This window comes from Amblyomma americanum, chromosome 6 (assembly GCF_052857255.1).
Source record: "Amblyomma americanum isolate KBUSLIRL-KWMA chromosome 6, ASM5285725v1, whole genome shotgun sequence".
NCBI lineage: Eukaryota > Metazoa > Arthropoda > Arachnida > Ixodida > Ixodidae > Amblyomma > Amblyomma americanum.
Genome location: NC_135502.1, coordinates 103,432,606 through 103,460,578, shown reverse-complemented (window position 1 = coordinate 103,460,578; position 27,973 = coordinate 103,432,606). Strand labels below are relative to the sequence as shown.

At 46.7% G+C, this 27,973-nt stretch overlaps 1 protein-coding gene across 1 annotated transcript in view; it reads left to right on the top strand.

The window, feature by feature from the left end:
* The first annotated feature begins 21,825 nt into the window (after positions 1–21,825).
* Positions 21,826–27,973, top strand: part of LOC144095427 (uncharacterized) — a 43,454-nt gene continuing 37,306 nt past the window's right edge. The window contains exons 1-2 of the mRNA XM_077629170.1: positions 21,826–21,839; positions 27,005–27,155. Coding sequence (XP_077485296.1) covers positions 21,826–21,839; positions 27,005–27,155 — 165 coding nt within the window. The remainder of the gene's footprint in view (positions 21,840–27,004; positions 27,156–27,973) is intronic.

The window sequence follows — 27,973 nt, the reverse complement described above, 5'->3', positions numbered from 1 at the left end:
CGCATGTAGTGAAAGGAACACTTACTCCCAAATTCACATTCATTTCCGAAAATATCTAAAGATAAAACATTTGTAGTACTTACAAAGCGATATTGCAGGCGAGCGTAGTGAGCCGCGTCGGAGCTCTCATATAGTATCACAAGTGGGTTTTCTCTTGCGCAGACTACGATCGGAGCCAGATCGAGTGTGCATGCTTTTTCGTAGTTGTGCGCTTGGGCGCCGCCGTGTCAGACAAGGCAAGACTCGTGCAGTCAAGAATGTGTCGTGGGTATACATCGTGTTGTGATGAATTGAAGACGGGGAGACGGCAGTGGCGGTGGTGGGGGAGGCGGGGGAAGGATTGGTGGTGGTTGCAGGGGGGGGGGGGGGGGGGAGCTTTTGTGGTCGCGAAAAAACGTTTCGAGCTGAGAGGTAGAGAAAAAAAGATCTTGGGCGGAGGTGGGGGGGGGGGGGGGGGGGGGGGGGGCTGCACGAACGGCGCAGCACAGAGCTGCGCACAGGAGAAGCAACTCGGAGAAAGTGAGTACAATTCAAAAGCGCTTCGCGGGGTAGGGGGTGTCCGGGAGATGAGTTGGGGAGGTACCAAAGTTCAAAAGAGAGAGGAGACGGGGGCCGAAACATGCGAAAGACGCTTGGAATTCTCGGAGAATGAGTCCTAGGCAATTCAGAAAACAAGGGTGTTGCAAACGCGAAAGCGTCAAAGTATTGTTGCTAAGTCGAAGGAGAAGCCACATGTCAGGCGACCGAACACTTTTAGGCGAGAAACGTGGAGCTTCGAGATAGATTTCGCCAAAACAAGTTTAGACACTCGCGTATTATGTGGGGCCGTGTGTTAGTTCGGGATGCCTTAAAATGATATCATGAAATAAAAAACATAAATCAATAAATAAAATATTATGCAAGCGAATTCGCAGTCTTTCATAGTATTATATACGGGACATGTGGCAAACAAGCTAGGTTAACATGCGTCTAACGTCATTTCTCAGTATATTTGTTCGCTGGTTGTCGAAAAATCCTCAAACTTTTTCTTGGTGTGAAAATTTCACGCAAAAAAGCAACAACGAACGAAACCGCTTTGGATTGTGGCTCCCAACTATTTCCGATGCTTTTCATTAATCAAGGTAATGTTCGGAAGCGAAAAAAATAATTTGCGAGTAAATAACTTAAGACGTCATCAAGAGCTACAGACCTCAATGCGAATTGCGCAACAGAACAATAAAATGTCCAAGAACAACTTTTTTAAACATTACGATCTGCAGAAAAGGAATGAACAAGCAAATCGGAAAACACAGGGGAAGGCGCGATCACAGGGAACGACGTCCGGAAGCGTAAAAATCTCGTACTGCGTGATCGCGTGCGTTTATGAAGCGGCGGCCTAATGTTTCGCGCATTCGCAACTTATAATTGTAAATTACGAGGCCACTGCTTCGTTTCTGGGCGTTACTATAATTGCGCACAAAGTCGGCTTAGGGAATGCACTTGCACTAAGTTATTACTTTTGATTTAGGATCTTCATTAGGTAGACACCGACTGCGCTCTGTGGCAGTGAATTTTTTTTAATCGAAAAAATTTCTGAAATGAAAGTCAATTGATTTTATTTTAAAAAAAGAAGCCACCTTGGGCTGGTTTTCAGATACTCGCGCAAGCAGAGCGTGTAAAAACGATTTCAAATACATCAATTTCATAAACATAGGCGAGTTATTATGCCCAGAAATTGGACAAAGGCAACGGCGTTAGCTCTGTCTGTACGCTTCTAAAAAAATATATACTTTTTATTAGCGATTTGGCTAAGCCATATATAATTACACGAATCATTACAACTGGGTCATGCCAGCGCGCATTCGTGAATTACTAAATATACGAGACGTTTTAAAACAAATTTTAGTGGTTAGTTGCCACCTCTTTTAGTTGCCCCAGTATTAACGATAGAATTCTGTAGATCTGCAGTTGTCGGCCTGGATGGTGTCGTCGTCAGCCTTATGCGACACACCGATTCCACTGTGGCGGAATATCTACAGTCCACTGACGAACACCGAAGTCGCCGTCACGTCGTTGCACAACTCGCAATAAGCTAACGGACAGAACAAAAGTCCACGGCAGCAGCACACCATTGCCATACAGCGGGCGAAAGCGTTTAGAATGCTTCCGAATACGTTTGGAAATTGTTGTGAAGCACCTTAGAACCCCGTCTGGTCCGAATGCTACTCAAAGTGTCGATTGGCATTTGACTCAAATGCAACTCAAAATTTCGCGAAACATGGGTATTATGATAAAATTGCAGTAGCGGTAGTAGAGTGTAGCACAGCGCTACTACTCTAATACTGCTCACATGCTCAAATGTGCTCCAGGAACATGCGTTTTGACCTCAAGGATCACCGTTAAACATCTACTTTGGCCACGTATACACGCCAATTATAGTTAAACTGACAAGAGACAGGCCTATACTGGTCGCGAACCTCTTATAGAGAGCAGAAGTCAGTTTTTACGAGTTCGAAAAATTATAAACTCTCTTTGTTATGGCAATATTGAACGTTGCCATGTCGTTTTAGCAGATGGAACAAGGTTGACCAGCGTTTGCTAGTATACTTTTAACACTGGATGACACTGAATAAGACAAGTAACGCTTACACATCAATAAGGCCATCGTGTTCAATAATCCATATGCTTAAGCTTCGGTGTTGCTACCCTGCTTAAACGCAGGCGATGTAGGCAAGGTCTTATTCTGTCTAGCTTCGGACACGTAAAGGCGACGGAAGTAGGACGTAATGCATGACATCGCGTCCTTACTACCACACCTCAGCTTGTCTCCTATTTAAAATATATGCCTGGTTTAAGTGATTATTGTGCCATTTATTTTTAACGGCGAATTTCAGTTCCCGCTACCAAAACGCCAAAAGTTAGTTTTGACTAAAAAAACGCCAACTTTGAGTCTACAAACCATGAAGTAATGAATTTATTCGCTGACTTTAATCCAAATTTTTGAACTCACTGTGCTGAATAAAACTGACCTGGTACAAAAAAATTCAAAATTTTATCTGATAAATTCATCCATTGGAGACGCTTTACATCTAACTCTCACGATACGTGGTTTAACGCGTGCTTCCGACGCCTACTCAACAAAAAGAAAAGGTTATTTTGGGGGGGCTAAGGCGGCAGGAACGACCGAACGGTGGCACGCTTATGCTACCGCTGCTGCTGAATACAAAAAGTTGCATGAGAAGCAAAAAAGAAACAATCCTATCAGCACACCCTCTCGCCTATTTTGAAAAGCAATCTTTAAAATTTTGGGATGTGGTCAGCGGGAATAAGTCGAATACATTAGATCTTTCCGGCGTTAGCAACGGACATATTCCTGAGAGTGACTGGTGCAAATTGTTCGATTAATATTCTGTCTCCTTTTTCTCGTGCACTTTTCCCATTACCCCTATATAAGAACGTCTCACTATCTACCCATAGGGCCGATAACCCGTGATTTCGTTGGTGTATTATGTTTAACTGAAAAGTAGAAAACTTAAGCTTCGTCAGGTGTCGAAGGCATAACAACAAAGTTCCTGAAAAGCACAACAACGTGTTCAGGTTTGATTTTTAGGGAGTCCTTTACGCAGTCATTGCAGAGTTGCTCCATGCCAATTTACTGTAAGGTGGGGAAGGTGGCTCTTTTAAATGAATCAGCTACCAGTGCTTCAGTACTTAACTATATGCCCATTTCTCCAACCAGTGTACCCAGCAAGTTTCTTGAGCACATTATTTACTCTCACGCTGTCACATTTCTCGAATCTAACTTTTTCAGTTCTTGTCAACATGGTTTTCGAAGATTGTTTTCGTGCGGAACACCTCTTTCACAAATGATTTATTTCGAGCTCTGGATGCTAACGTGGTTGTGAACTTTATATTTTTAGATTTTGCCAATGCATTTGACACTGTTTCTCATGACTTGCGACTAATTCAACTTAATTGTCTTAGTACTGACGATCAGGTGTTAGTTCTAGAATAAATGTTTTCTTTCAAAACCGAAGCCAATATGTCTCACTTAATGGTTATGACTCGCCTCTTATTTCCGTAACTTCCGGAGTACCTCAAAGCTCTGTGTTAGGTCCACTCTTGTTTCTAATTTCATATAATGATCTCCTTAAAAATGTTTCTTTCCACATTAAACATTTTGCAGATGATTGTGTGGTCTATCGTATAATTACTAATCCCTGTGATGAGGCTGTTTGCAGACGCACCTATATACAATTTCTTCATGGTTGAGTGACTGGCTTTTGAAGCTTAACACTACTAAGTGCAAATACATGCGTATTTTGAGACGAACTAACGATAACTCCACTTGGTATCGTCTTAATAAAACTACGTTATTGCCTGTTTCATCATACAAATATCTCAGTGTTCACAAAACACACAATCTCTCCCGGAAAATGCAAGCCAAATATGTATCCGGGCTCAATGACAAATATCCGTTCTTCGACTAGCACTACTGTCGCGTCCACCACTGTAGGCACGTGTCGCCACCGCCACTAAGCCTCGCTGGGAACAAGGCGTTTCTCAGCTGTCGCCGCTGAAGGAGCGCGCCACATTCCTGCGCTGTGACCATTCTCTCTCCGATCTTTAAATGGTAACCACCCTTTTGGTTCTTCCGAAGCAAACAACCTCCGGTTATGCATTCTTCCACGATCGCCATCCTCCCCACCTTCCCCGGTAAACAGCCTCCAGATGGCTCTCGCAGTAACATCCTCCAGTTTACGCATTCCTCCGTTACCGCCATACACTCTTCCTCCAACGGTAGCCTTCATCCTGCTCATTTTACGGTAACCACCTTGCAGCTTCTTCCCATGGCATTCATCCCTCTGTTGCGCATACCTCCGCTCTAGCCACACCCTCTTCCTCTCCGGGTGGTTGTCGTGGTAGCCGCCTACCAGACACCCATTCATCCGCTTTACTCATACCGTGCATCTCCATTGAGTAGAGTTCGCAAGAGAAAAATAAATAAAAATAGCAATGCCTTGCTGGCACACTCTCATTGTAGGGGAAACGTCCTCTTTTTATTCCATGGCAACTACTCTCAGCGTTGTTCCAATGGCAGCCACATTACGATTGGGCAGTACACATCTGCCGCAATCCTCTCCTCGTTCCACGGTTACTCACTGTCCTCGACTATTGCTAAGACACGCTTAAATTTTTGGGATTCGCCTTTAGCAGCTATCACTCTAACAAGAAGAAATGATGATCATTGTCAACCGGCATAGAACCTGGAGCATACATTCAATATCTGAGAAAAACACGAAAGTAATAAGATTTCACGGTAGCGCTGCTGTCCTTCTTGCAGTTGGTTTGTTCCTTAAATTGCAGAAAGGCCGAGCGTGCAAGCCATGGAGTTAAGGCTGCCGGCGTAGGCAGGAGATCCAGCGCAACATCCCCGTAGAGCATCCCTGTGTGTTCAACTGTTTAAGCAGGAGCGCCAAGAGAGGGCAAGGAAGAGAAGGGTCCCGCGTTCGCAGAGAAGGAAGGCGAATTGGATGCGGCACGAGAACAGGAGAGTGCTTCTGCGCAAACAACGCTGAGATGGGGTAAAAGCGCTCGCCAGCGTCGCAGCCTGGTGTCGGTCGCCGGCGGGCTTGTTCGGAGGTGGAAAGAAAACGGGGAAACGTGAAGGAGAAGCGTGTGAGTGAATGAGCAGGTTTTGTTGAGGCCATGCTGGAGTTCACGTGATCCGCTAAAACGGACACGACGTCTGAATTCCTTTGGCTCCGGAGAAAATATGTTTAAAGAATTTTATTGAGCTCAGATGCTGTATAAGTTTCCGAATAGTTCACCGTCGGGCATTTCATTATGAAGAGGACAACCAGTAAAAAAAAGAACAAGGACGAGGAGACACATACACTACGACGACTTGATTGGCAACTCTGCTTTAATGAGAAAAATACCCTGCCAGCGAGGCTGACATGGGCATGCGCGGCGCAACCGTCGTCGCATTCCGGAAATAACGCAGGGAGGATAAGCACCCTGTATATCGCCAGCCAGTCGTCGTAGTGTATGTGTCTTCTCGTTCTTGTCCTTTTTGAGTGGTTTCCTTTTTCATCATGCACCAACAGGCCCATATTTCCTCCACATATTTTCTGCCTGGCTTTATTATTGTTCATGCACATTTCGCTATGACTGTTATACTTCCGACACTGTACTAAAACAGTGGCCGTGGTGTAAATTCAATAGCTATAGTTTACGAAAGATTGCTCAATACTCTTGAGTTGAGAAATGATTGCTGAAGCGACACCATTTTTTTTGCAGTACTGCAGGGCACTCCTGTCAACCTGTAAACTCAGATAATGACTTGTCTTAAGAAAACTTTCTCGTTGAAGCAAGGAAGAAAGAAGAAAATAAAAATTTTCTCAAATTTTATAGGGTCCTTTACTGACCAAAGACCTTGCTTTCTTCTTTTGCGCATTGGTCTTTTTCGCAGATTTCTACTATCTCTTTTCTTTCTGCACAAAAAAAAACTGGAGACAAGCCTGTGCTTTCGTGCATATGTAAATAGGAAGCAATGATTTTTCAACGGACACTAAGAAATTGAAGCTGGCTTCTTAACGACAGAGTGCCAGCTCCTAATCACGAAAAGGTCACTCTTACTGAACAAATCTGTTGAACGGTACAAAACAGCAAGATCTAAAACACAGCTAGCGCCGCCACCGACCAATCTCGCAAGTGCAAGCGCGATGAGGAAAACGTCGAAAAACTACGGATCCCCGAAGGTTACAAATGTGCATGAGCGTTGCGCGTCTGAATATCGCAGAATGTTTCCGAAACTGGAAGTGCGTTTCAGTCAGAGAGGAATGACAGAAAGGAGAAAAACTAACAGTTGGAAGCCAAAGAAAACGTATACTTGGCGGCGCCAGAATCGGCCAGTTCATTTTCGCTATGTTTAAGCGCATCGCGGTTATGCCAGTTATGTGTGATCACGTGTTTTTCTTTTCACGCGCCTCGATTTTCAACTGAGTCGTAGGAGAGGAAGCCCAGGTGCTCTTCTAAGTGATCTTCGTACAAAATTCATGTCTCAGCACGCATATGCGACACCTTTTTTTTTCTCTTTTTAGCGCAGTTTAACCTACGCTAGAGCGTCCGCCGCTACTTCGCGCCTCCTCGCAGTTAAGGTAAACTGATGCACTCCGTTGTCAGTTCTTTGTTTTTATCGACAATGCAGCGCCGCAATTCAGGAGCCGAGATCACTGCTTGTCATCTATAGCCCGTAAGCAGACTTAAGTGCATGGCAGATTTTTTTTTTACGTGGCAGACAAACCGCAATTGGCAAATATAGCAGGAAAATGAACGAATACATTGGTAGATCTCTGGAATGTGCATGTACATTTTTCGTAAAATACGTTACGGGCCGATAGGGGAAACTAACCCCAATTTTGTCTAGTGCATTCACATAGCAGCACCATATTCATTGCTTTAAAGGCGTTAACTGCCCCGAAATTCTTATCCTAAAATTGGCAGGAAGCAGCTCCTGCCTTTGAGGGTTTTTTTTTTCTTCCCTATGTGTATTTGCGTGATGAAGACGGCTATCATGATTGTATGCCTGCATGTTTTTTAACGTTTCTTACTGAGCTTCATATTGTTTAGAAGACTCAGCTATGTGTGCTACTAACGCTTCAAGGTGAACCCGGTTGTTTTTTTTTATTAAGAACGATATTCTCACTGGTACAACCTCATGTTGTTGAAAGAACGTTCATAATCGTTTTAAGAGTCTCTCAGTTACGGCAAATACGAAAAATATGCCAACCCCTTCGTCGCAGATCTTAAGGGGCCAATACTCTATCTCATATGTTTGTTGCAGCACTACGAAGGTACAAAAGTCTTCAGCCAATCAGGAAAGCGCTAAACGTGATCCTCTGTGCCTCGAAGTCTACCTGCCGTCTGCTCGCGGCCGCACAGATGCGGTTTGAAAAGAGCATGAATCAATGCTGTCTACGAACCATAAGCCTATGCACGCTTACGTATTTTAAGCGCAAGTATTTTTCGGCACATTGCGCCATAAGTGACATTCGCACATTTATTTTACTGCATGCAAAGGGAGATGGATTGATGAGCTAAGCTAGTGGTGCCATCTAGGTTTTAATATGTGAAACGTTTTTGTCAACAACCCGACGCTCTTCTTTAGGCTTAAAAGAGGCAGTAACATCACTCTAAATAAGAAAAGCAAATTTGTCGCTAATACATTTTGTTATAGGTGCGATTAGAAGAAGCAAAAGTCCGGTGCTTCATTTATAGCACGGGAACGTACTGAAAACAGCAGTAAGAACGACGAATTTAGTCCGAAGCGAGGGGTCTTGCTTCGAACGGCATGGCCATTTTGGAAACGATATTGGAAATCGTTAAAGACAACGCATAATGCGCACATATGGTAAGGCTCGATTTGAAATAACGTTCCCCCTTTTATACTAAGAAGCGCGCTATATTTTATCGTACGCGATCCAATGCGTCCATTTTATACTTGCACTACATTCTGCAGCGCGAGGACTTCGCTTCTGCACTCGTTGCAGCTTCAGCAGTGGTGCAAGGAACTACAAAGGTTGACCATAAAGTAGGTGCTCGGATACCACGTTTTCAACTTTTACAAGTGGGTCTTTAACGCCTGTGCAGCGAAGAAATACACAAAAAAATACACAGAGGGTCTTACGATGTGATGCGACAAATATGTGCCAGCAGTTTTATTGCCTTGCCATCGCGTCTTTGAATGTGATTCACGCTGGCTTTTTCGCTCAGGAGCTACTTGTGATTCTCCTTTATTCTGGTTTCTAGAGTTTCTGTGGCGGGGGAGGGGGCGAAGTGAGTAGGTGAGGACTTCGGTGGATGCTGGAAGGCGCACCCGCCACAGGTGCCAAGGATGCGGCTTCTGGAAACAGAGGATGCCTGGAAGGTGCTGTGCTCTGGTCAGATCCGATTCCCTAGGGGCATTGAGAGGGGGAGGGGGAGGGTGGAAACTGCAGACGCGCGCACATGAACTCCACCACGAATTTTTTGACGATGGAGGACAAAAAAAATGAGAATACAAGAAATGTTGGCCCTTGGTTGACTTAAGGAAGGTTGCTTATCTTTCTTTATGACCTGACCCCGTCGCTTTCCCCTGCACACATGGCACGTAGGCCGCAGAATAATGAACAACCATTGTGGTTCCTATGCAACAATTTGGTGGAGCAATAACTGCAAGTTTAAAAGTGCCCCAAAAATAGCATCCTTTAGGTATAAGCTCTCCCAATAAAATGCCGCGTACCGCCTTGGGGGAGAAAAAAAACTGATCAATGTTGTTGAAAGCCATAGAAAAATCTTTGCCAGCGTTTCTAAACGCCTGTAATGAATTGATGTCCATCGGGTGGTAAACAAACTATCATTACTTCTTGATTTAAATACGCAAAGAACGCCTCACACAATTTCAATACAAGTGTAAAAATTAAACTTGATGTGAGAAGTCTGAAATGTAAACACAGACCACATAGCCCAGAAACTTCTGAACAAGGTACATATCGTATGTGTACAAAAATATATCGCAATTTTGTCATATGAAGCGTGACCAACTGTGTAAAGAATTAACGAAAAATAGAGGAAATAAAATAAACTGTAAAATTTGTTCGTATAGTACATTTACTTTGCGAGTGGCCGGAAAGGTGTTGCTAAATGTTACTATTGAATTTCGATGGATATTCTGTTCATCTTTCTTGCCCGGAAAGAAGTTTCACTTCCATATAATTTATATATTTAGTTATTTATTCGCACCTGAAAGGCCCACATTTGGGCATTGCACAAGGGTTGAGCTAACATATCATTTAATTACAACAGTGGTGAATCATTTGAAGGTTTCCAGGCCAGGATAGATAAAAGTTCCAGCGGCCAACTTGTTCCGGTCTCTCGCGGTCTGGGCGAAGAATGATTTCAGATGCGCTGAAGAATGAATAGCTTTCGAATTACTGATGCGAAGTGAAAGGCGGTGTGCTGGTGCGAATGACTCAAAGGGGATTATAGAACTTGTGTAAAAGGCCGAGTCTGCTTATTTTCCAACGGAATTCGAGGTTGGGGAGGCTAGCTTCTGTTTTCCAAATCCAAATCCACTTTATTTCTAACCTACAAGTTGAGGGTCCCCCGGGCAAAAAGCTGTCACAGAAAGCTTGGCTGGGCCCTGGGGGCCTACAGGCAGCATGCAGGTATGCTGTTACGCTCGTATAATGCGAATAATCGGAATATACGAATCCTACTGCACTGCATTGAACGGCCTCAAGAATTTTGGTAAGGTTAATTTATTGGGGTTCCCAGACTGAGCATGAATATTCAAGTTTAGGATGGACAAGGGTTAAGAGGCGGAAAATGTTACCGAAGCAGGTGCCAAATGCAACTTATGTTTTAGATAACCAGGAACGTGGTTAATTTCATTGGTTATATTCATTATGTGGGTGGTCGAAGAGAAATCCTTTGTTAGGCTAATTCCTATATAATTGTAAGAAGTTGCGTGAGATATCATGGAATCGCAAAGAGTGCAGTTAGGAATAGGATGCGATTGACGACGATGAAATGATATTAGAGTGGTGTTATTAAGGTTTATAGACATAAGGCAGTTATATTCTGCAAGTTTTATGTCACATTGCAAATGGTAAGTGCCTTGGTTATTGGTGATACTCCGACAAATAACGCAGTCGTTGGCGAACAAAAGAACGGTAGAAGATACATTACTGAGTAGGTCGTTTATGTACATTAAGAATAAAAGAGGCCTTAAAGCCGTGCCTAGTTGTTGTTTAACATAGATCTCGGACAGCGAACTTCTCTTACCTTACAGCTATGACACCTGTGTTGCGAAATCTATGCTTATAGTTTCAGGTAAACGCAATTACCCATGCCGTGGAAGAAGTGAGCTGGGCGAAAATTGGTTTTTAATCCACGAAAAGAACTTATAATTCTCAGAGATAACCTGATGAGTCGCTCTTCAATTTCGCAACTCCTGCGCATACCCTTGAACAAATATGTGATATTCCGGGCGAAAGTAGGCACGAACTCTACTTATGCTCAAAAATATTATTAGCAATAAATTACTGATAAGTTACGGCTCTGAAATGGCGGGCATATTCAGGAAGCGCCCGTTGAAGGTCCAGTTGCAAATAATCGTCAAAAAGGAATATATTAGCAGCCAATTTTATATACATTTTATTTTTGGGATTTAGCCACCCTCGTAGAGCTGCAGCACAACACCAGATTTCGCGTCACATATACGCCTTTCGCGTGTATACACGCCTGAGCAGAATATGCCGCCCCTATCCTGTCGCCACAGCTGCCACGCGAAGCGCATCGTATTTTGGGGGGGGGGGGGGGGGGAGATTCACCGGGCGGCGCCGACTCATAAGTATGCATGTTGCGGAAATGTTTACGCTTTCTTCGATTCGTGTAACGCAGGGGCGTCATGAGAGAGGTGCTTTCAGTTCAAAATGCGGGCATCTTAAGCCGCACAGAGACTGCTGACTATATGCTTAACGGAATAATGGCGTAGATCAAGTGACAGGACAGCAGGACAGCACAAACACACAGAAGCGCCAACACAAGTGCTGGCTATACTTACGCCTGCAGATTTAGCGCAGCTATTGACGCGCAAACCGAATAGCGTTCTTTAGCTGCGGAGTCATGGCCGCCGTGTCCAGTTGCTCCAGCTTAAGAGAAGTGGAAATAGGAGCTTCCTAGTGCGATGGAACCGTGAAAGTGGCCACGAGATGCAGACAATGAACAAACTATGCCGCTCGAAGCAAAACTCAATTCCATGCCTTGTTTCCTCCTACATGCTATCCCCCTTATTACGTGTACACCTAGTGACTCACACCTGAAATAATAGAAAAATTACTCTGCTCTGAAGAGGGTTCTTCTTATCCTCTACAACACAAGATTGCTAAGCATACAAAGAGAGAACACGGGGCAAAAAAATAGAACTTTCCCCTCCTCTGCCACAATGGCAAGAGAAGCTGTTGTTGGCAATACGAATGAAACTTCGACTCTTCCGACAAAAAAAAAAGAGGCATTTTGCATCACTCAAAAGCTCAACTGCATCAAAATGTGTTAATCTGCTTAGGCATGGAGATAGTAAAGATTTGATACAGCCCCCTCAATGTACGAATAAAACTGGCATGGGTTGGTTGACATGTGGTGGTCGCTGATGTTGATGCGCGAATAGATCGTAGCAGCCGGGAAAACCCCGAAGGCACGCGAAGAAACGCTGTAATACGTCCAGGAGCCCTAGCACGTGGGGCGCCACTGTTTCACGCGTTGCCATGCGAAAGATATCTATCAATTGTCATGTTCTAAACCACAGCGACAAAAAGCAGCTGGTATCCTATATTCTTCTCACTGAGCCGCTTACACCTTTAACCCCTATTTTTGGTGTAATGTACTTTCTTCGCGCCCTAAAAATTGAACGGCGGAGCTATGTACAAGCTGCGCTGGAAGTTGCAGTGGTGGCTCTGTACCGAGACCAAAGGCTTCTCGTTTTTTTTGTGTGCGTGTGTTCCACATTCAAATGACTGCTTACACATTGTGCCACATGGAAACGACTGTCACAGCGTCTACAATATCGACATCGCTTCGCAGATCCTTTTTGCAGCACACTTTTCGCTTAATGAAAGCAGGAACTTTATACAGGCTTCATGCTGCTCTCCGGCCTCCCGAGTTTTACCTTTTTTAACGTGCTCTCTACTTCTTAATTTTACGATTTAAACACATGTCTTCCTTATCTGCCCGAGCAGAGGGTTCATTTCGGAAGGTTTTTGTGCGTTTTGCTTTCAAACCAAAGTGAACCAAGATAACTGCTGATGGATGCAACGCCTTCGAGATCTCGTTACACTTCATGCTTTCTTAATGAGAAATAACGACCACCTGTGCGTTCGCACAAAACTCGCACTGCCAATGATGTTATCCAAAGTGCCCCAACTAAACCGCCTCTACCATTGCCCCTTTTTTTTTGCTATCAGCCCTCGAGCTGAAACCCTAGCTGTGTTCATTTTCGCATGAGATCCGGTAGAGATGAATTGCTGATTTTTCTTTCATGCTTCCTTACGTGGTGCTCGCTTCGGCTGGTATAGACCATTGTAGAATTTTTTTTTTTGCTCTCTGCCACATATACTAAATAGCAACGTTTACAGATATTCCCACCGCAAAAAACCTCCATTCAAAGCACCAAAGAAACCGTTGGAGCAGTGGCACTTGCATCGGTGCGCAGATCGTGGCCGCGGCGGCTGTATTGCAGTGGAGGCAAAACACAAAAAAGCCCGTCTGCTCTCTGACGTCAGCGTACCATTATGAACCCCACGTGGTCCGAATGAAAACGGAGTCCTCAACTAGAGCATGCCTCATAGCCGGTTCGCCTCATCGGCTATATAAAAATAAACGTTTTCCATTCTCAGATATGTGTTTGTAGTTTGGTTTAGCCGATATAGACGCATTTTAAAATAATCAAGGCCTTCTATGTTAGCAGCATGCGTGGCTCAGGACATTCTGAATAAAAGATAGGGCATGTATTTTCATTGATGTCATTGCATCAGGAACCGATGCCGACTGCAGTTACTGAATCCGATTATTAGACACGCATCTCCTCCTCCTCCTCCCGTGGGAACCACCTCTCGGGTTCCCCATTATTAAGCTCTCGCTATACCCTCCTTCCTCTTCAGGTTTTCTTTACTTCCTCTTGAGATCTTGTGGTTCAAGAAGTAAAACAAGCCTTAGGTGTAATGCAAAGGGGAAACCAGCTGGTGAAAATCAGGTAACAGCAGATCACTTTAAGAACGGAGGGGAGATTGTGCTAGAAAAGCTAGCTAAACCGCATACGCAATACCTTATGACCTCGAGTGTACCAGAGCCTTAGAACACCGGTAATCTTATCTTGATTCCTAAGAAAGGAGACGCCAAGGACATGAAAAATTGCACCCCGATAAGCTTACTCTCCATTGCCTACAAGGTATTTATTTGTTACGGTAATCACAAAAATAGTTAGGACAACCTTAGACTTCAATCAATCTAATGATAAGGCAGGCTTTCGTTAACGATACTCGACAATAGGCCATATTCACACTATTAATGCGGTGATAGATAAATGCACAGATTATAATCTATATATCGCTTTCATAGATTACGAGAAAGCATTTCACTCAGTGGAAACTTGAGCTGTCATGAAGGCATTAAGGAGATAGGGTGTAGACGAGTATTATGTGAAAATCGTGAAAGATATCTAGAAGTACTGCAGAGCTTCCATAGTCCTTAATAAAGCCAGCAATAAAATTCCCACAAGGAAGGGCGTCAGGCAGGCAGACACGAAATCGCCAATGCTATTCACCGCCTGTTTACAGGAGGTGTTCCGAGGACTGGATTGGGAACAGTTGGGGATAAGAGCTAACGGAGAATACCTAAGTAATCTGTGATTCGCCGACGAGATTGCCTTGCTACGTCACTCATGAGATGAGCAGCAATGCATGATCAATTAGTTAGACATGCAGAGCAGAACGGTAGGTCTTAAAATTAACATGCAGAAAACCAACCGCAACGGTGGCCTAGTGGTCTGAGTATCCGCTTCGCATGCGGAAGCTGCGGAGTTCGATCCCCAGCGCCGCCAAGTACCCACCGGTGATACAATGGGTACAAGCGTTCCTGTGGTCTGGTGCTCGGCTTATGGAGGGTGAAATGCTTGGATAACGGGTCTTTGGCCCCACCTTCAACCTTCAGTATCAGGAAAGTACCTTGTGCCATTGCGCTCTTTGGCCACAGATGCCCTTGCGCCATAAAAATCAATCATCATGGTCAATGTAAAGCTCAACAGTCTCGCAAGTGAACAGCAGTTCCGAATTCGTGGCAACATGCTGGAAGCAGTAAGAGAATACGTCTAATTATTGCTGTCAGTGGCTGCTGATCCGGGTCATGAGAGGAAATAACGAAAAGAATAAGAATGGGATGGAGCGCATATGGCAGGTTCTCTCAGATCATGAATGTCAGTTTACGAATATACCTCAAGAGAAAAGTATACAGCAGCTGTATCTTACCGGTACTCACCTATGGAGCAGAAACGACGAGGCTAACGAAAAGGATTCAGCTTAAGTTCAAGACAACGCAGCGAGGTATGGAAAGAAAAATGATAGGTGTAACGTTAAGAGACCGGAAGCGGGCACAGTGGGCAAAGAAACAAATGCGGGTAAACGACATCCTAGTCAAAATCAAGATGAAGAAATGGCCTTCGGCAGGGCATGTAATTTGAAACACAGATAATCGCTAGTACTTAATGGTAACCGAGTGGACTCCGAGAGACAGCAAGCGTAGCAGGGGGCGGCAGGAAGTTAGGTGGCGGATGAGATTAAGATGCTTGCGGGGACACGGTGTCCGCAGCTGGCAAAGGAGAGGGTTAATTGGAGAGACATAGGAGAGGCCTTTTTGCAGCAGTGTAAGTAGCGAGGCTAGTGGTGAGGATGATGATGAAGGAAAAGATTTCCCTATAACAATCAAGATATCTGCCCACCGTCCGCCGGTATTCTTCAATTTTCTTCCACTATTAGAGTTTTTGCTATCGCTGAAAGCGTCCTTCATTGGTTTTGTATTTCAGTCCTAACTTCTTGATGCGATCGATGGAAACAGGTTAAAACAAAAATTTTGTTACACATGAGAAGAATGTTCTAGTACCTTCAATATTGTTGCGGGAAAGAATATATTTACAGTTCTTTGCAAAAACGAACGAACAGCTACGGGCGGCACTCAGAACACAGCCAGAGATGAGTTCTCGTCTTCTTCCTCGTCCACTCGTTCACTCGCTCAATGTCGTCGTCTACCCGCTGCAGGACCCCCGGCTGATGAAACGCCGTCTCGGCGTTAGAGTGGTGGCGTAGGAGCGTCGTGATAAGGTTTGAGGCGGCATACATGGACGACGTCGGTAGAGGGGCCAGAGGACGATGGCGAGGACGCAAGGGGAGCAATTTCATAGTTCACGTCAGTGACTCGGCGCACCGCACGGTAAGGGCCACGGTAGTGAGAAAGGAGCTTCTCGGAGAGACCGACGCTGCGCGACGGCGTCCAGAGAAGGACGAGTGATCCGGGGTGATATTCGACGGCCCGGTGCCGGCGGTCGTAGGCGGACTTCTGGGAAGTTTGAGAGGCACGGAGCCGACTACGGGCTATTTGGCGAGCCAGCGTGGCCTGGGCGATGGCGTCCTGAGCGTAAGCAGTGGTGGGGACTGAAGAAGGCGGCATGAGTGTGTCCAAAGGCAATAGGGGGAGCCTACCAAACAAAAGGTAGAAAGGGGAATAGCCTGTTTTGTCAAGCCGTGAAGAGTTATGTGCAAATGTCACATAAGGCAAGGCTGCGTCCCAATCGCGGTGGTCCGGTGAGACGTACATTGCTAACATATCGGTGAGCGTGCGGTTGAACCGTTCTGTAAGCCCGTTGGTTTGTGGATGGTAAGCTGTCGCGAGCTGGTGCTGCGTGGCACACGAACGAAGAATGTCATCAATCACTCTGGACAAAAAATAACGACCGCGGTAGGTGAGCAGTTGACGAGGGGCGCCATGGTGACGAATGACGTCTTGGAGAAGGAAATCGGCAACATCGGTAGCGCAGTTGGTGGCCAAAGCACGCGTGATGGCGTACCGAGTCGTATAATCAGTTGCGACAGCGATCCACTTGTTACCGGAGAGGGACGTGGGAAAAGGGCCAAGAAGGTCGAGGCCAACACGGTGAAAAGGTTCCGGAGGTACGTCGATGGGTTGTAGAAGACCGGCAGGCAAAGTGGAGGGCCTTTTCCGGCGTTGACACAGGTCGCAAGCGGCAACGTAACGCTTGACGGAACGACACAGACCAGGCCAAGAGAAGCGGTGCCGCACTCGAGCGTACGTGCGGGACACGCCAAGGTGGCCGGCTGTCGGCAGATCGTGCAATTCCTCAAGGACAGAAGAACGTAGATGTTGGGGTATGACGAGGAGCAGCGGAGGACCGTCGGAGCGTAGGTTGCGGCGATACAAAATGCCATTCTGGAGCACATAAAGGGGCAGAGACGGAGATCGGTTTGCAGAGCGGAGGCCATCAAAGATAGGTTGTAAAGATGAGTCGTTGCGCTGTTCGTTGGCGATATCGGTGAGAGCAGTGATAGCTAAGAGGCAGGGTAGGGTCTCAGCTTCTTCGAGGTCAGGTGGCTCCACAGGGTATCGGGATAAACAGTCAGCATCCTGGTGGTGACGACCGGACTTGTACACGACAGAGTATGAATATTCTTGAAGGCGCAAAGCCCAGCGACCAAGGCGACCGGTGGGATCTTTTAGTGATGACCGCCAACAGAGAGCGTGGTGATCAGTGACGACAGTGAATGAGCGGCCGAACAGGTACGGGCGGAATTTAGCGACAGCCCAGACAAGGGCGAGACACTCGCGCTCAGTAATCGAGTAATTTTGCTCTGCGGCGGGAAGTAGGCGGCTGGCATAAGCGATGACGCGATCTTGGCCCTGTTGACGTTGGGCTAGCACGGCACCGATCCCATATCCGGAGATGTCGGTGCGAATCTCTGTGGGAGAAGACGGGTCAAAATGGGCTAAGATGGGCGGAGAGGTTAGCAAATGAACAAGGGAGGAAAATGAGTTTTCTTGAGCAGGGCACCAGATAAAGGGGGTGTCGTTCTTAAGAAGGTCGGTGAGGGGGCGAGCGATGACGGCGAAATCTGATAAAACGTCGAAAATATGAGCACAAGCCGACAAAGCTGCGCACATCTTTCGACGACCTAGGAATAGGAAACTCCTTCACGGCTTGAATTTTGACTTGATCTGGGCGTACACCAGAAGCATCAACCAGGTGTCCGAGAATAGTGAGTTGGCGGCGACCGAATTTGCATTTCGATGAGTTCAGCTGGAGTCCGGCGTTACGAAACACTGTCAAAATACTGGAGAGGCGTTCGAGGTGCGTGGCAAAAGTAGGCGAGAAAACCACATAATCGTCTAGGTAGCAGAGGAAGGTAGACCACTTAAAGCCGCGAAGAAGGGAGTCCATCATTCGTTCAAAGGTAGCTAGCGCGTTACAGTGTCCGAATGGCATGACTTTAAATTGGTATAAGCCATCAGGCGTCACGAAGGCGGTCTTTTCACGGTCCTTTTAATCTACGGCAATTTTCCAGTACCCCGATCGAAGATCAATTGAAGAGAAATATTTGGCGCCGTGGAGGCAATCTAATGCATCATCGATCCTCGGGAGAGAATATACGTCCTTTTTTGGGATGCTGTTTAGATGCCGGTAATCAACGCAGAAGCGCCAGCTGCCGTCCTTCTTTTTTACCAGGACAACTGGAGAAGCCCAAGGGCTTGACGAGGGCTCGATGATGTCTTTTGCGAGCATCTTATCAACCTCTTGATTGATGACGGTGCGTTCAGCGCTAGACACGCGGTACGGACGTCTGTGGAGAGGAGCGGCATCACCGGTGTTTATCCGATGCGTCACCACAGAGGTACGAGTCAAAACACGGGCATCAAAGTCGAAGATGTCGCGAAAAGATGATAAGAGGCACCTAAGATCATGAGCTTGCATCGCTGGTAGGTCAGAACAGATCATGTCGGCGTAGTCATCCGTTGGTTTCTCTGGTGATGTTGCCGCAGGCAACAAGCATTGATGAGTGGAAGGTAAGCAGCTGTCCACAACTGATATGACACATTCGGCAGCAGGGCACAGCGTGGCGAGTGAGATGCCTTGCGGGAGCGGTTGGATAGACGAGCCAAAGTTCAGGACCGGAAGGTACGCACGGTTTGCCGACATTGTAAAGACAGTGTGCGCAAGCACAATACTTCGCGTGAGGGCAACGTCAAGGTCCGGAGTGACTACGTAGGGGCCATCAGGGACAGGGGGAAGAGATGAGAAAGAAATGTAAGTTGCGGCTTGAGGCGGTAGACGGACAAAGTCTACAGCACAAAGACGAGGTACAACTGGGGACGGCGACTCAGCAGAAAGAGGAAGGTCAAGCTGGACAACACTGGTGGCGCAGTTGATGAGGTCTGAATGCTCAGACAGGAAGTAGAGGCCAAGAATGACGTCATGAGGGCACTGGTCCAGATCAGAGAATAGAACGGATGTATGGCGGCCGGATATGGTCACACGGGCGGTGCATAGTCCAACCACAGGAGGCGTTCCGCCGTCGGCAACATGGAGAACGGCTGTGGGTGCAGGGGTCAGTAGTTTTCTGAGGCGGCGTCGTAGGGTGGAACTCATGACGGACACGTGCGCGCCCGTGTCGATCAGGGCTCTAACAGGGACTCCATCGACATGAATAGGGAGCAAATTTTGGTGTGCGCGAAGGGCTAAGCGAGGATTTTGGGACTGGGGCTGTACTGCAGCATCACCTCCAGACACTGCAGCGTCTAGTTTTCCGCTTGCGAGCGTCCGTAGGGGCCAGGAGAGGAGCGACGGCGTAGGGGCGAACGAGACTGCCGACGCAAGGGGGACGGGGAGCGGCTGGAGCGGGAAATCTGGCCGTCAACGGTAGCACTCTGCTGGGCTGGCGGGGGCGTGAAGTGGCGGGGCTGGTCATCGTTGCGGTGAGAGCTTAAATGACTGTATGTGCTACGACGAGACCAATAATTGCGACAGTGACGGGAGATGTGGCCATTGCGGTGGCAGATGAAACAAATGGGTGTGTCGTCGGGTGTCCGCCAGTCGTTAGGGTTACGGCGACGTGGAGCGAAGTAGGAAGGTCGTTCAGGAGCAATCGCAGTGATGTCGGGTGCTGATGAAGGACGCACAGGGCTGACGGGCTGGAGACCAAGGTTTGCAAGCTCTTGACGGACGACGGCTTGTACCATCGAGATGGTGCGCAAGTGGTTGTCGCCATCACGTAGAAGCAGGGAGGCAGGGGACATAGCTTCGAGTTCGCGTCGAATGATGCGGGTCACTTTTTCTGGAGGCGCAGGAGTTTACCGGTGCAGCAGGTCTTCACATGAGGAAGTCGCAGCCGTGTTGGGGAGGCATGTGTACGGCTGACTAATACGTCTGCTTTTAGCTTCCTCGAAGCGGCGACATTCCTTAATAATGCCGTCGACTGTAGTGCAGTTCTTGCAGATGAGCAGGTTGAAGGCGTCGTCGGCGATCCCCTTCAGCACGTGACCCACTTTGTCAGATTCGGGCATGTTATTGTAAACTTTGTGGCAGAGGGCCAACACGTCCTGAATGTAGGAAACATAGGATTCCGTAGACGTTTGAGCTCTGGACGCAAGCTCCCTCGTAGCGGCGAGTGGTCGGCAGAGCGGCCGTCCAAACAGCTCGCGCAGTTTCTGCTTGCAGACGTCCCAGCTGGTCAAATCATCTTCGTGAGTCTCGTACCAGACGCGGGCGGTGTTTTTTAGATAGAAGATGACATTCGCGAGCATAAGAGTCGGATCCCAGCGGTTGTACGTACTCACGCGTTCATACATGTTGATCCAGTCGTCCCCGTCAACGTTGTCGGTGCCAGAAAATGTCCCAGGGTCACGAGGGGAAGAAAGAACGAGCGATGGCATTGCCGATTGTGATGTTTGCTGGGAGGCGTCTTGGGTCATGGTGAGCGAAGTCAGCTGGCGGCCGCTGCGGAGCTCCGTCTTCGGTAGGTGTAGAGGAAAGCCGCACCTCCACCAAATATGTTGCGGGAAAGAATATATTTAGAGTTATTTACAAAAACGAACGAACAGCTACGGGCGGCACTCAGAACAGTCAGAGATGAGTTCTCGTCTTCTTCCTCGTCCACTCGTTCACTCGCTCAATGTCGTCGTCGTCGTCTACCCGCTGCAATATTTCTGTAATAACATCGTAGAATTTTTGAGTACTCATTATTTTTGTCCAAAAATGTTAGACATGACTGTTCATGTGGATAATGCACTTACATCTGCTAATGTTGTAGTGTAGGTTCGGAAATGTCAAATGACTTCAGCAGAAAGTTGTGCGATTTGGCACTCAAAATTTTCTTTTTATGCCAAAAATGCAGGTAGTATTAACCATACCAGAATTACTAATTACTCTGCACGAGTACGGTAGAGTCAACAGTGTAGTCCGTTGCCACAAATGAAGCCAAGCCTTAAAAAAAAGCAGACACTACATGCCTCCGTCTACGTGTTACCTGCTCCTCAATCAAATCATTCTGAATGGCAGCTGTCACAACAACAGATTGGGCCAATAAACATGGTTTGAGTTATTAATTCTTCGTCGAATTTCAAAACTTTGTTGAGACGAAAGAAACGTTACAGACAGAATAGTTTCGAGGGCGCACTTGCGCGCATGCCATGTCTACGTAACATCTCTTCATTCGTTCTATCTGCTTAATTCGTGGCGCAAATACTGCTTGCGTCCACGGCGAGATCTTACCTCGTTGTCTTTTTATATAGAGGCAAATTAGGATCCCAGAAAATGACTCCATTGTTTTCTCTTGCTTACGTGTCGGTCCCTCACTTCACTAGGACGTATAGTATTCTCTTATTATTTTATTATCGGTTTGGGAGCACAAAACGTCCGAGCGATTTAAAAACGCAGGTGATTTCGCAGATCCCTTGCCGAATGAAGCTTGCATTACGACCGCGGGCGCGATTGATTGGCCTATTCTGTTGCCAGAATAAGGTGGGCCATGCGGGCGAATTCACGAGTCAAAGAAAGGAGCCTTTACCTGGCTGTCACCGACAAGCACCTTGTATCTTCTGACCATTCTAGCGATTCGGACGTCGCGACTGTGAGCTTAGGTTGGGCGCACTGAGCGCTTTAGGACTTGCGCCACCTAGTAGCGGTATTCGCAATAATTCGCTTTACGACGACTCTACACGTATCCCGGATAGTAAAAGTGGGGCAGGATGGGGGCAGAGAGGTAAGGAATAGAATAAGGCAGGCGAGAGAAAGCATACCTGGGGAAATGTCTCCTAGCTGGAGAAAATCTGCACCCAGGATGATGAGAGCGAAAGCGGGACACGAAACTCTTTAACATTGCATACTGCAGACAATATTTTGCCTGCTTCCAAATGACTTCTGAGTGGATCTGTTGAAAAATATGGCCTATACATACAACACGAGCCACAAACTAAAGGCTTATTAGACGCCTTGCAAAAAAAGGTATCGTCCTGGAAAAACGTGATGGTGATTTCACCAAAAGCCAGAAGCAAAGGCGCAATGCTTATACTATTCTCATATCCACGGGCGTAAAAAATCATCGCGACGCAATGCAGAGCCCGCCAAACCAAAGAAGAAGCCCGGCACTGATTGTAAGCCCTATTTATTAATTTTTCTTCGAAGGTAAAATAACTCATGGGGATATCAATGAAAGTGGGGTTTTGAATATCCGAGGCTAACGAAACACATTGATGCAAATGGTCATGGTCACATTCGATACCACCTAGAATCGAAAGTGGACATTTAAAAAAGAGTCTTGGGATTGAAGGGCGTGGCAGTCAGGCTGTACGGGAAAGAAGGCGGCTAAAATTCCAGAGTATGTGCGGCGTACGAAAAAAGCGGCTTTGAAGGGGCTGTGCTCGGAAAGGCGACTGGCTGGCTTAATGAAGTACTGGTTCACAGGAAGGTATGAAAAATTTGTGATCAGGTGAGACACATGCGAATTTGTGGTCGAACTCCTCGGCATATCACCACGCTGCCAGATACACGATGCGTAGCAGACCGAAAGCAAAAAACTTTCATCTTTCGAGCACATGGACAACCGAAAACGACGCTGGAAATAAGATAAAAATACCAGCGAATACTCATAGCCTAATAGTTTGCGTAATGGTAATGCTGCAGCATTTTCGAGTCGGCTTTTAGTTAGAGAAGCGATGACTTTGTCTTACAGCAAATTTAATTTCAGCTAGTAACTATAACGGCATCATCGGAGCCTTCTCGACCACCCACCGAGTCAGGACGCTGGCTGCTTAATGGCCCCGCTGGTGGCGCAGACTCTCAGTTCCGCGGTTCAACTTGCCGCTGTGAAAACTGTACTCACAGCCCATTGAGGTTTTTCATTGATTTCCAGAGACTTCTGGCAAGTGTCGATGTTATAGTACACACAAAAAACATGGATCATGACGGCCTACTTTGTGCATCAGCTTTAACCTCGAATTGACCAGCCGTTCGCGCTGAGCAATTTCTTAAATATGGCAGCCGCATACGGGAGCCTCTCTATGCTAAAAGCACCGTGAGCAGCTCCGGCTACGTTGGAAGGACATTTTTGTTGTTTTGCTAGCCTTGAGACATAAGCCATTCGCCGCACCAAGTTTGCGCGGCAGTACAGTCGATTCGTAGAACAGAGGAGGTGATTATTTGGCTGAAGACATCGCAGCCTTCAGTAAAGAGCCAAATATTCGAAGTAGCTTTCACTGGCATGTTATGTACACCTATCGGATAAAGAAGCGGTACGAGTGCGGTGCCCTGAGGAACGCCAAAGAAGACTGTGGTCAGGCGGCCATGAATGAGTGTTAATAAGCCACGAGGAAAGTAGCGTCAAAGACCAGAAGAACATAAAGAAGTATGGAACGTCATTCGTGGTATTTCGCCGCTAAATATATAGGTTCGATCCCCAGTGCCGCCGGGTACCCACCGGTGATACAATGGGCACAAGCTTTTCCCTGGCTTGGTGCTCGGCTTCTTTAGGGTGAAACACTTGAGAAATGGGTCTTTGACCCCACCTCGACAAAAAAATGGCCACAAATGGGCTTCTACCGAAGGAGGCAGATTGAAGGTTGTTGAAGCGGAACTTATCGCTGATCCGTCAGAGCAACTGTGAACGAACTTGGACAACCGAAAAGTCGAAATATAGCCAATGACCGCAGTGATACTCTGAATATATGTTTAGAAATAGCACTCGTCTGTTGCCGTACATAGTACTGTTGTCCTGGTCCTTCAAGTTACTTTCATCATGGCTCCGATTCAACTTTATTCGTGTCTCAGATTCAACTTGCGACTTATCTTTCGAAAGAAGCCGTCGTTGATAGGATGCAAAAGAATGGAGCAATTCGAATGCACGAGGGTGTAAGTTAATGCAAAAAAGCTTGAGGAAGACGCGGGTATGAGAGACTTCATTAATGGCATACCTTTTCCAAAATTGAGGGCAAGGTGTTTGGTCGGAGCTCAAGCGTAGTCTTGAAGGAGGAGAGTGCCAAGGAACATTTTAAATGAAGTTTACCTCCTCTTTTCACGTGCGTTCTCCAAAGCGGCCGAACCACGCATGCGAAGTACATACGTCGCAGCAGCTTTTGGTAAGCATTAGAAAGGAAGGCGAGCAAGTTCGTGATTTGTATCAGAGTGCAGTGCGATGCGAAGGAAGTAAACAAGAAAAAGGGGCAGATAAGGTGCTATTTCATTTGTCAGTGTCATTCGTAATATTTTGTGTGCTTTGGGCGAGTTTCGCATAAAAACATAACTTTCCATATTTCGCCGGAAAGACATCATTAACCATCCATGATCATTATTAACTCATTTTTGGACTTGAATAGTAAAAAGTGATGGAGTTTCGAGGTAACGGCCGAGGAAGTGAAATTTATAGAAGCGAACGTGCTCAATGCAGCAAACCTTTTCAATGTACCGTGTTCTCGTTTTGCGCTGCCTGCCGATGCGTTCGCCCTGGGCAGGCGCTTTTCCAAGCGATGAACAAGACGCCGCGAGGCTCACTTTCTCTCGCTTCCTTTCGCTGTAATGGCTGCATTAAAACAGCTGAACCTTTTCGGAGAGTGGAATAGATGAAACCTGTAGATAGCCGTTACTTTGGCGCATGTGCCGTGGCAGTTGCGCGCAAAAGCACTGACCAGCGAGCAAGAGCCGGCGAACCGTATCTCGAGAAGCTGCTGCCGTAATCGAATTAGCGTAGCTGGCTCGAAATGGCCGCTGCGTTTCATTGTGTTAGAATCACGACGCGCAGGATGCACCAAAGGTGGGCTTCGGTATCTCGCCCGAATTATCGGTCGGCGGTTACTTTCATCTGAATTTGCTGCGTTCGTTATCTGCGCCATTATATAGGATAATACGTTTCCACGACTGTCTTTTCCTGCTGGTGCTCCAGCGAGGTGGAGCTCAAATATGCAGGGCGTATCTTCCTTTTTTTGGATTATGCACCACTTTTTATGAAAATTTTATTTTTATTTTTTAGCGATTTTATAAGTTTCTTGATACAATGAGTTAGAGCGGGGTGTTCTGCGAAAAATTGTATAAAAAGAAACGAGAATTGCAACTTTAAGAGAAAATGAAACGCAAATAAGAGTGGCAATAGAAGAGGGAAACAATTGTGCAAGAACATTAGAAAACCAATCAATTTGAACAGAATACGTGAGAAAAAGAAGCTGTCTCCGATCAGCTCGAACTTCACAGCAGAACACTAGCTTTAATTGAAAAAAAAATAAACACATGGAGGTGTGCAAAATAAACTATAAACTATATCATATGGAAGTAGTACGTACTATTACAAGTGGAAAACTAGCACGCATAATATGCAAGGTGCCGTCCAATCACTAACAGAAATAGTTCGTTTTCGGACTTTAATATGATGTAGGGCGGGACGCAATGCCACTTTCGACGTAGGAGGACGAAAATATTTAAATTCTCGTTTTTTTTTTAGATATGGTCCCGTTCAATTTTTTGTATGGGACACGCGATACGAAATACTTAAAGCAAAAATGGCGTTTCACCTTCTTGTAATAATGAACTTGGTAAGAAGAGCTAGGACAGCATTTCACAATTATTATCAACATAACAAATAATGAGCTGCATTCAAATAATGCTACTGGTACAATTACAAAAATTACTGTGTGACCATAAAAAGAACGAAAAATAAAGTGTCCCTGCCCGTGCCTCTAAGAATACAATTGGTATGTTGGGGCAACCTAAAAAAAAAATTGGAAAATAATAAGCGCCTCCCTGCACAATGACGTATAAAGGCTTAATCCAATCTGAAAAAAAAATGAAAAGGTCCCAAGGCAATAATGTAATTTTACCACCCGTAGATGGGTAAAATGTAAAAAATTGAGTTATGGGGGGGGGGGGTAAGAGCTATATATAGAGTTGAAAAAATTCGAACGTACCATTTCTTACGAACTGTTTTGATTGGAGGCGCTTAACAACAGTGGTACCTTCCAACTTTAAATCGGCATTCTGCACAAATAAAAAATATAAAGATTTCAAATATTGATTCTAAAAAGTACAACACAATCACTACTATATGCTGCAGCATAATAAAGGAATGTTATATCGCTTAAATGGCGATGAGTCTTATCCGTAAGACGTAACTAAACGTACTGCAATGAAGAAGACGACAGTGCGACAACACTAAAGACTAAAGACGATGAAGAGGTTTGGGCGGCCTCAGCGACCGGCTGCCGCGCGCGTTTGGAGCTCGAGCTTGCTCTTGAGGTTCGGACTGGTGCCGCCGCTACTGGATCAGTTTGTGCCACGGTTACGCCGCCAGACCTTTTAGCGTTGCAGTAAACCGCTCTTCACTTGGTGGAAGTTCGATTCCCCATCCCCGTACCGCCCTGGACCTCCGCAACCGCACGTTACCGACCCCCGCTATTCCTGCTCAGTCCGAAGCCAACCACCAAGCCGTGCAGGTGGGCTCCCCAGTCACCTGCTCCGGTGCCGTCCAGCAGCGAGACCCCGTCGTTTTCAACGGGCACTGCGACTAGGATGTTGAAGACTGGCTAGTCCCGTACGAGAGGGTGAGCCCCCATAACAACTGGGACGACCGCATGAAGTTCAACAACGTCATCTTTCATCTGAGCGACGTCGCAAACCTCTGGTTCCAAAACCGCGAGGCTGATATTGCAACCTGGGCTAATTTCAAGACGTTTGTAGAAGTTTTTGGCCGTCCCGCAGTACAGAAACTTCGCGCTTAGCAATGTTTCCGCGTTAGGGCTCAGCATGCGGGTTAAAGTTTCATCGCCTACATCGGAGATATGGTCGATCTCTGCAAACGTGTCGACGCGTCTATGCTTGAGGCATACAAGTTGAAGCATATTATGAAGGGAATTGATGACGACGCTTCCCACATGTGGTGGCGAAAAGTCCGACAACCGTCGCCTCCGTGTACGACCTCTGCCAGGGCTATGACCAGTTGCGCAAGCAACCCCTTCGGGCTCGTCGCTCTGCCGCGCCTGGCGAGTTCTGCTACGGCCTGGTCGTCAAGAGTGACCTGTTGGGTCCCATTGAAGACTTTGTACGTGATGAGGTGGCCCGGCAGCTTTCGCTCCTCTCGGGCACACACTATTCGCCCTAGGTCCTGACTCTTGAGATACGGCACACCATTGCCCAGGAGGTAGCCGATGCACTTCCAGCTCGTCAGCAGCCGGTTCCCGTAGCTCCTCAAGTCAACCTTCTCGGTATGCAGCAGGCTACCGTTGCTGCACCTTTGGGCTATACGGTGCAACCGTCGCTATGCCACCTGCCCTTATGGCTGGGCCTCTCAAATATGCCGAAATCGTCGAACGCCCATCGCGGCCGCAGGCCTTGGCATACGTTCCCGCACCAGTGACTCCGCCAGTTGATCCCCGATTCCGCCCAGCGCCGTCTTCCCACAACACTTGGCGCACAGCTGATAACCGGCCAATTTGCTACGCTTGCGGTCTGCCGCGCCACGTCGCGCGCCTTGGTCGCCGTACTCTGCCTGCACCTGTGCCACCTCTGCCGGACTACTACTAGTCGTACCGCACATTTCGTCCGCCTTTAGGACCATCACCTTCTTCTTCTTCACCCAAGGTATATGGCACATACCCACGCGGGGGGATTGGCCAAGGTATAGTTGAATAAACAAAGAAGTTCCCATGGAAGATGACGACAAAATTGTAGCACCAATCGTGAGTTTTGAAAAATCAATGAATAAAAACAACAGAACAATATTGACAGTTAAACAACAGACAGCATTTTGGTGACCATCACCTCAAGCGCCCTCTTCATCGTCCTTGGTGTTGGCGCGTTATCGTCTTCTTCATTGCAGTACTGCTGAGTTCTGGAAATGATTTCATATGCTCTCTTTTT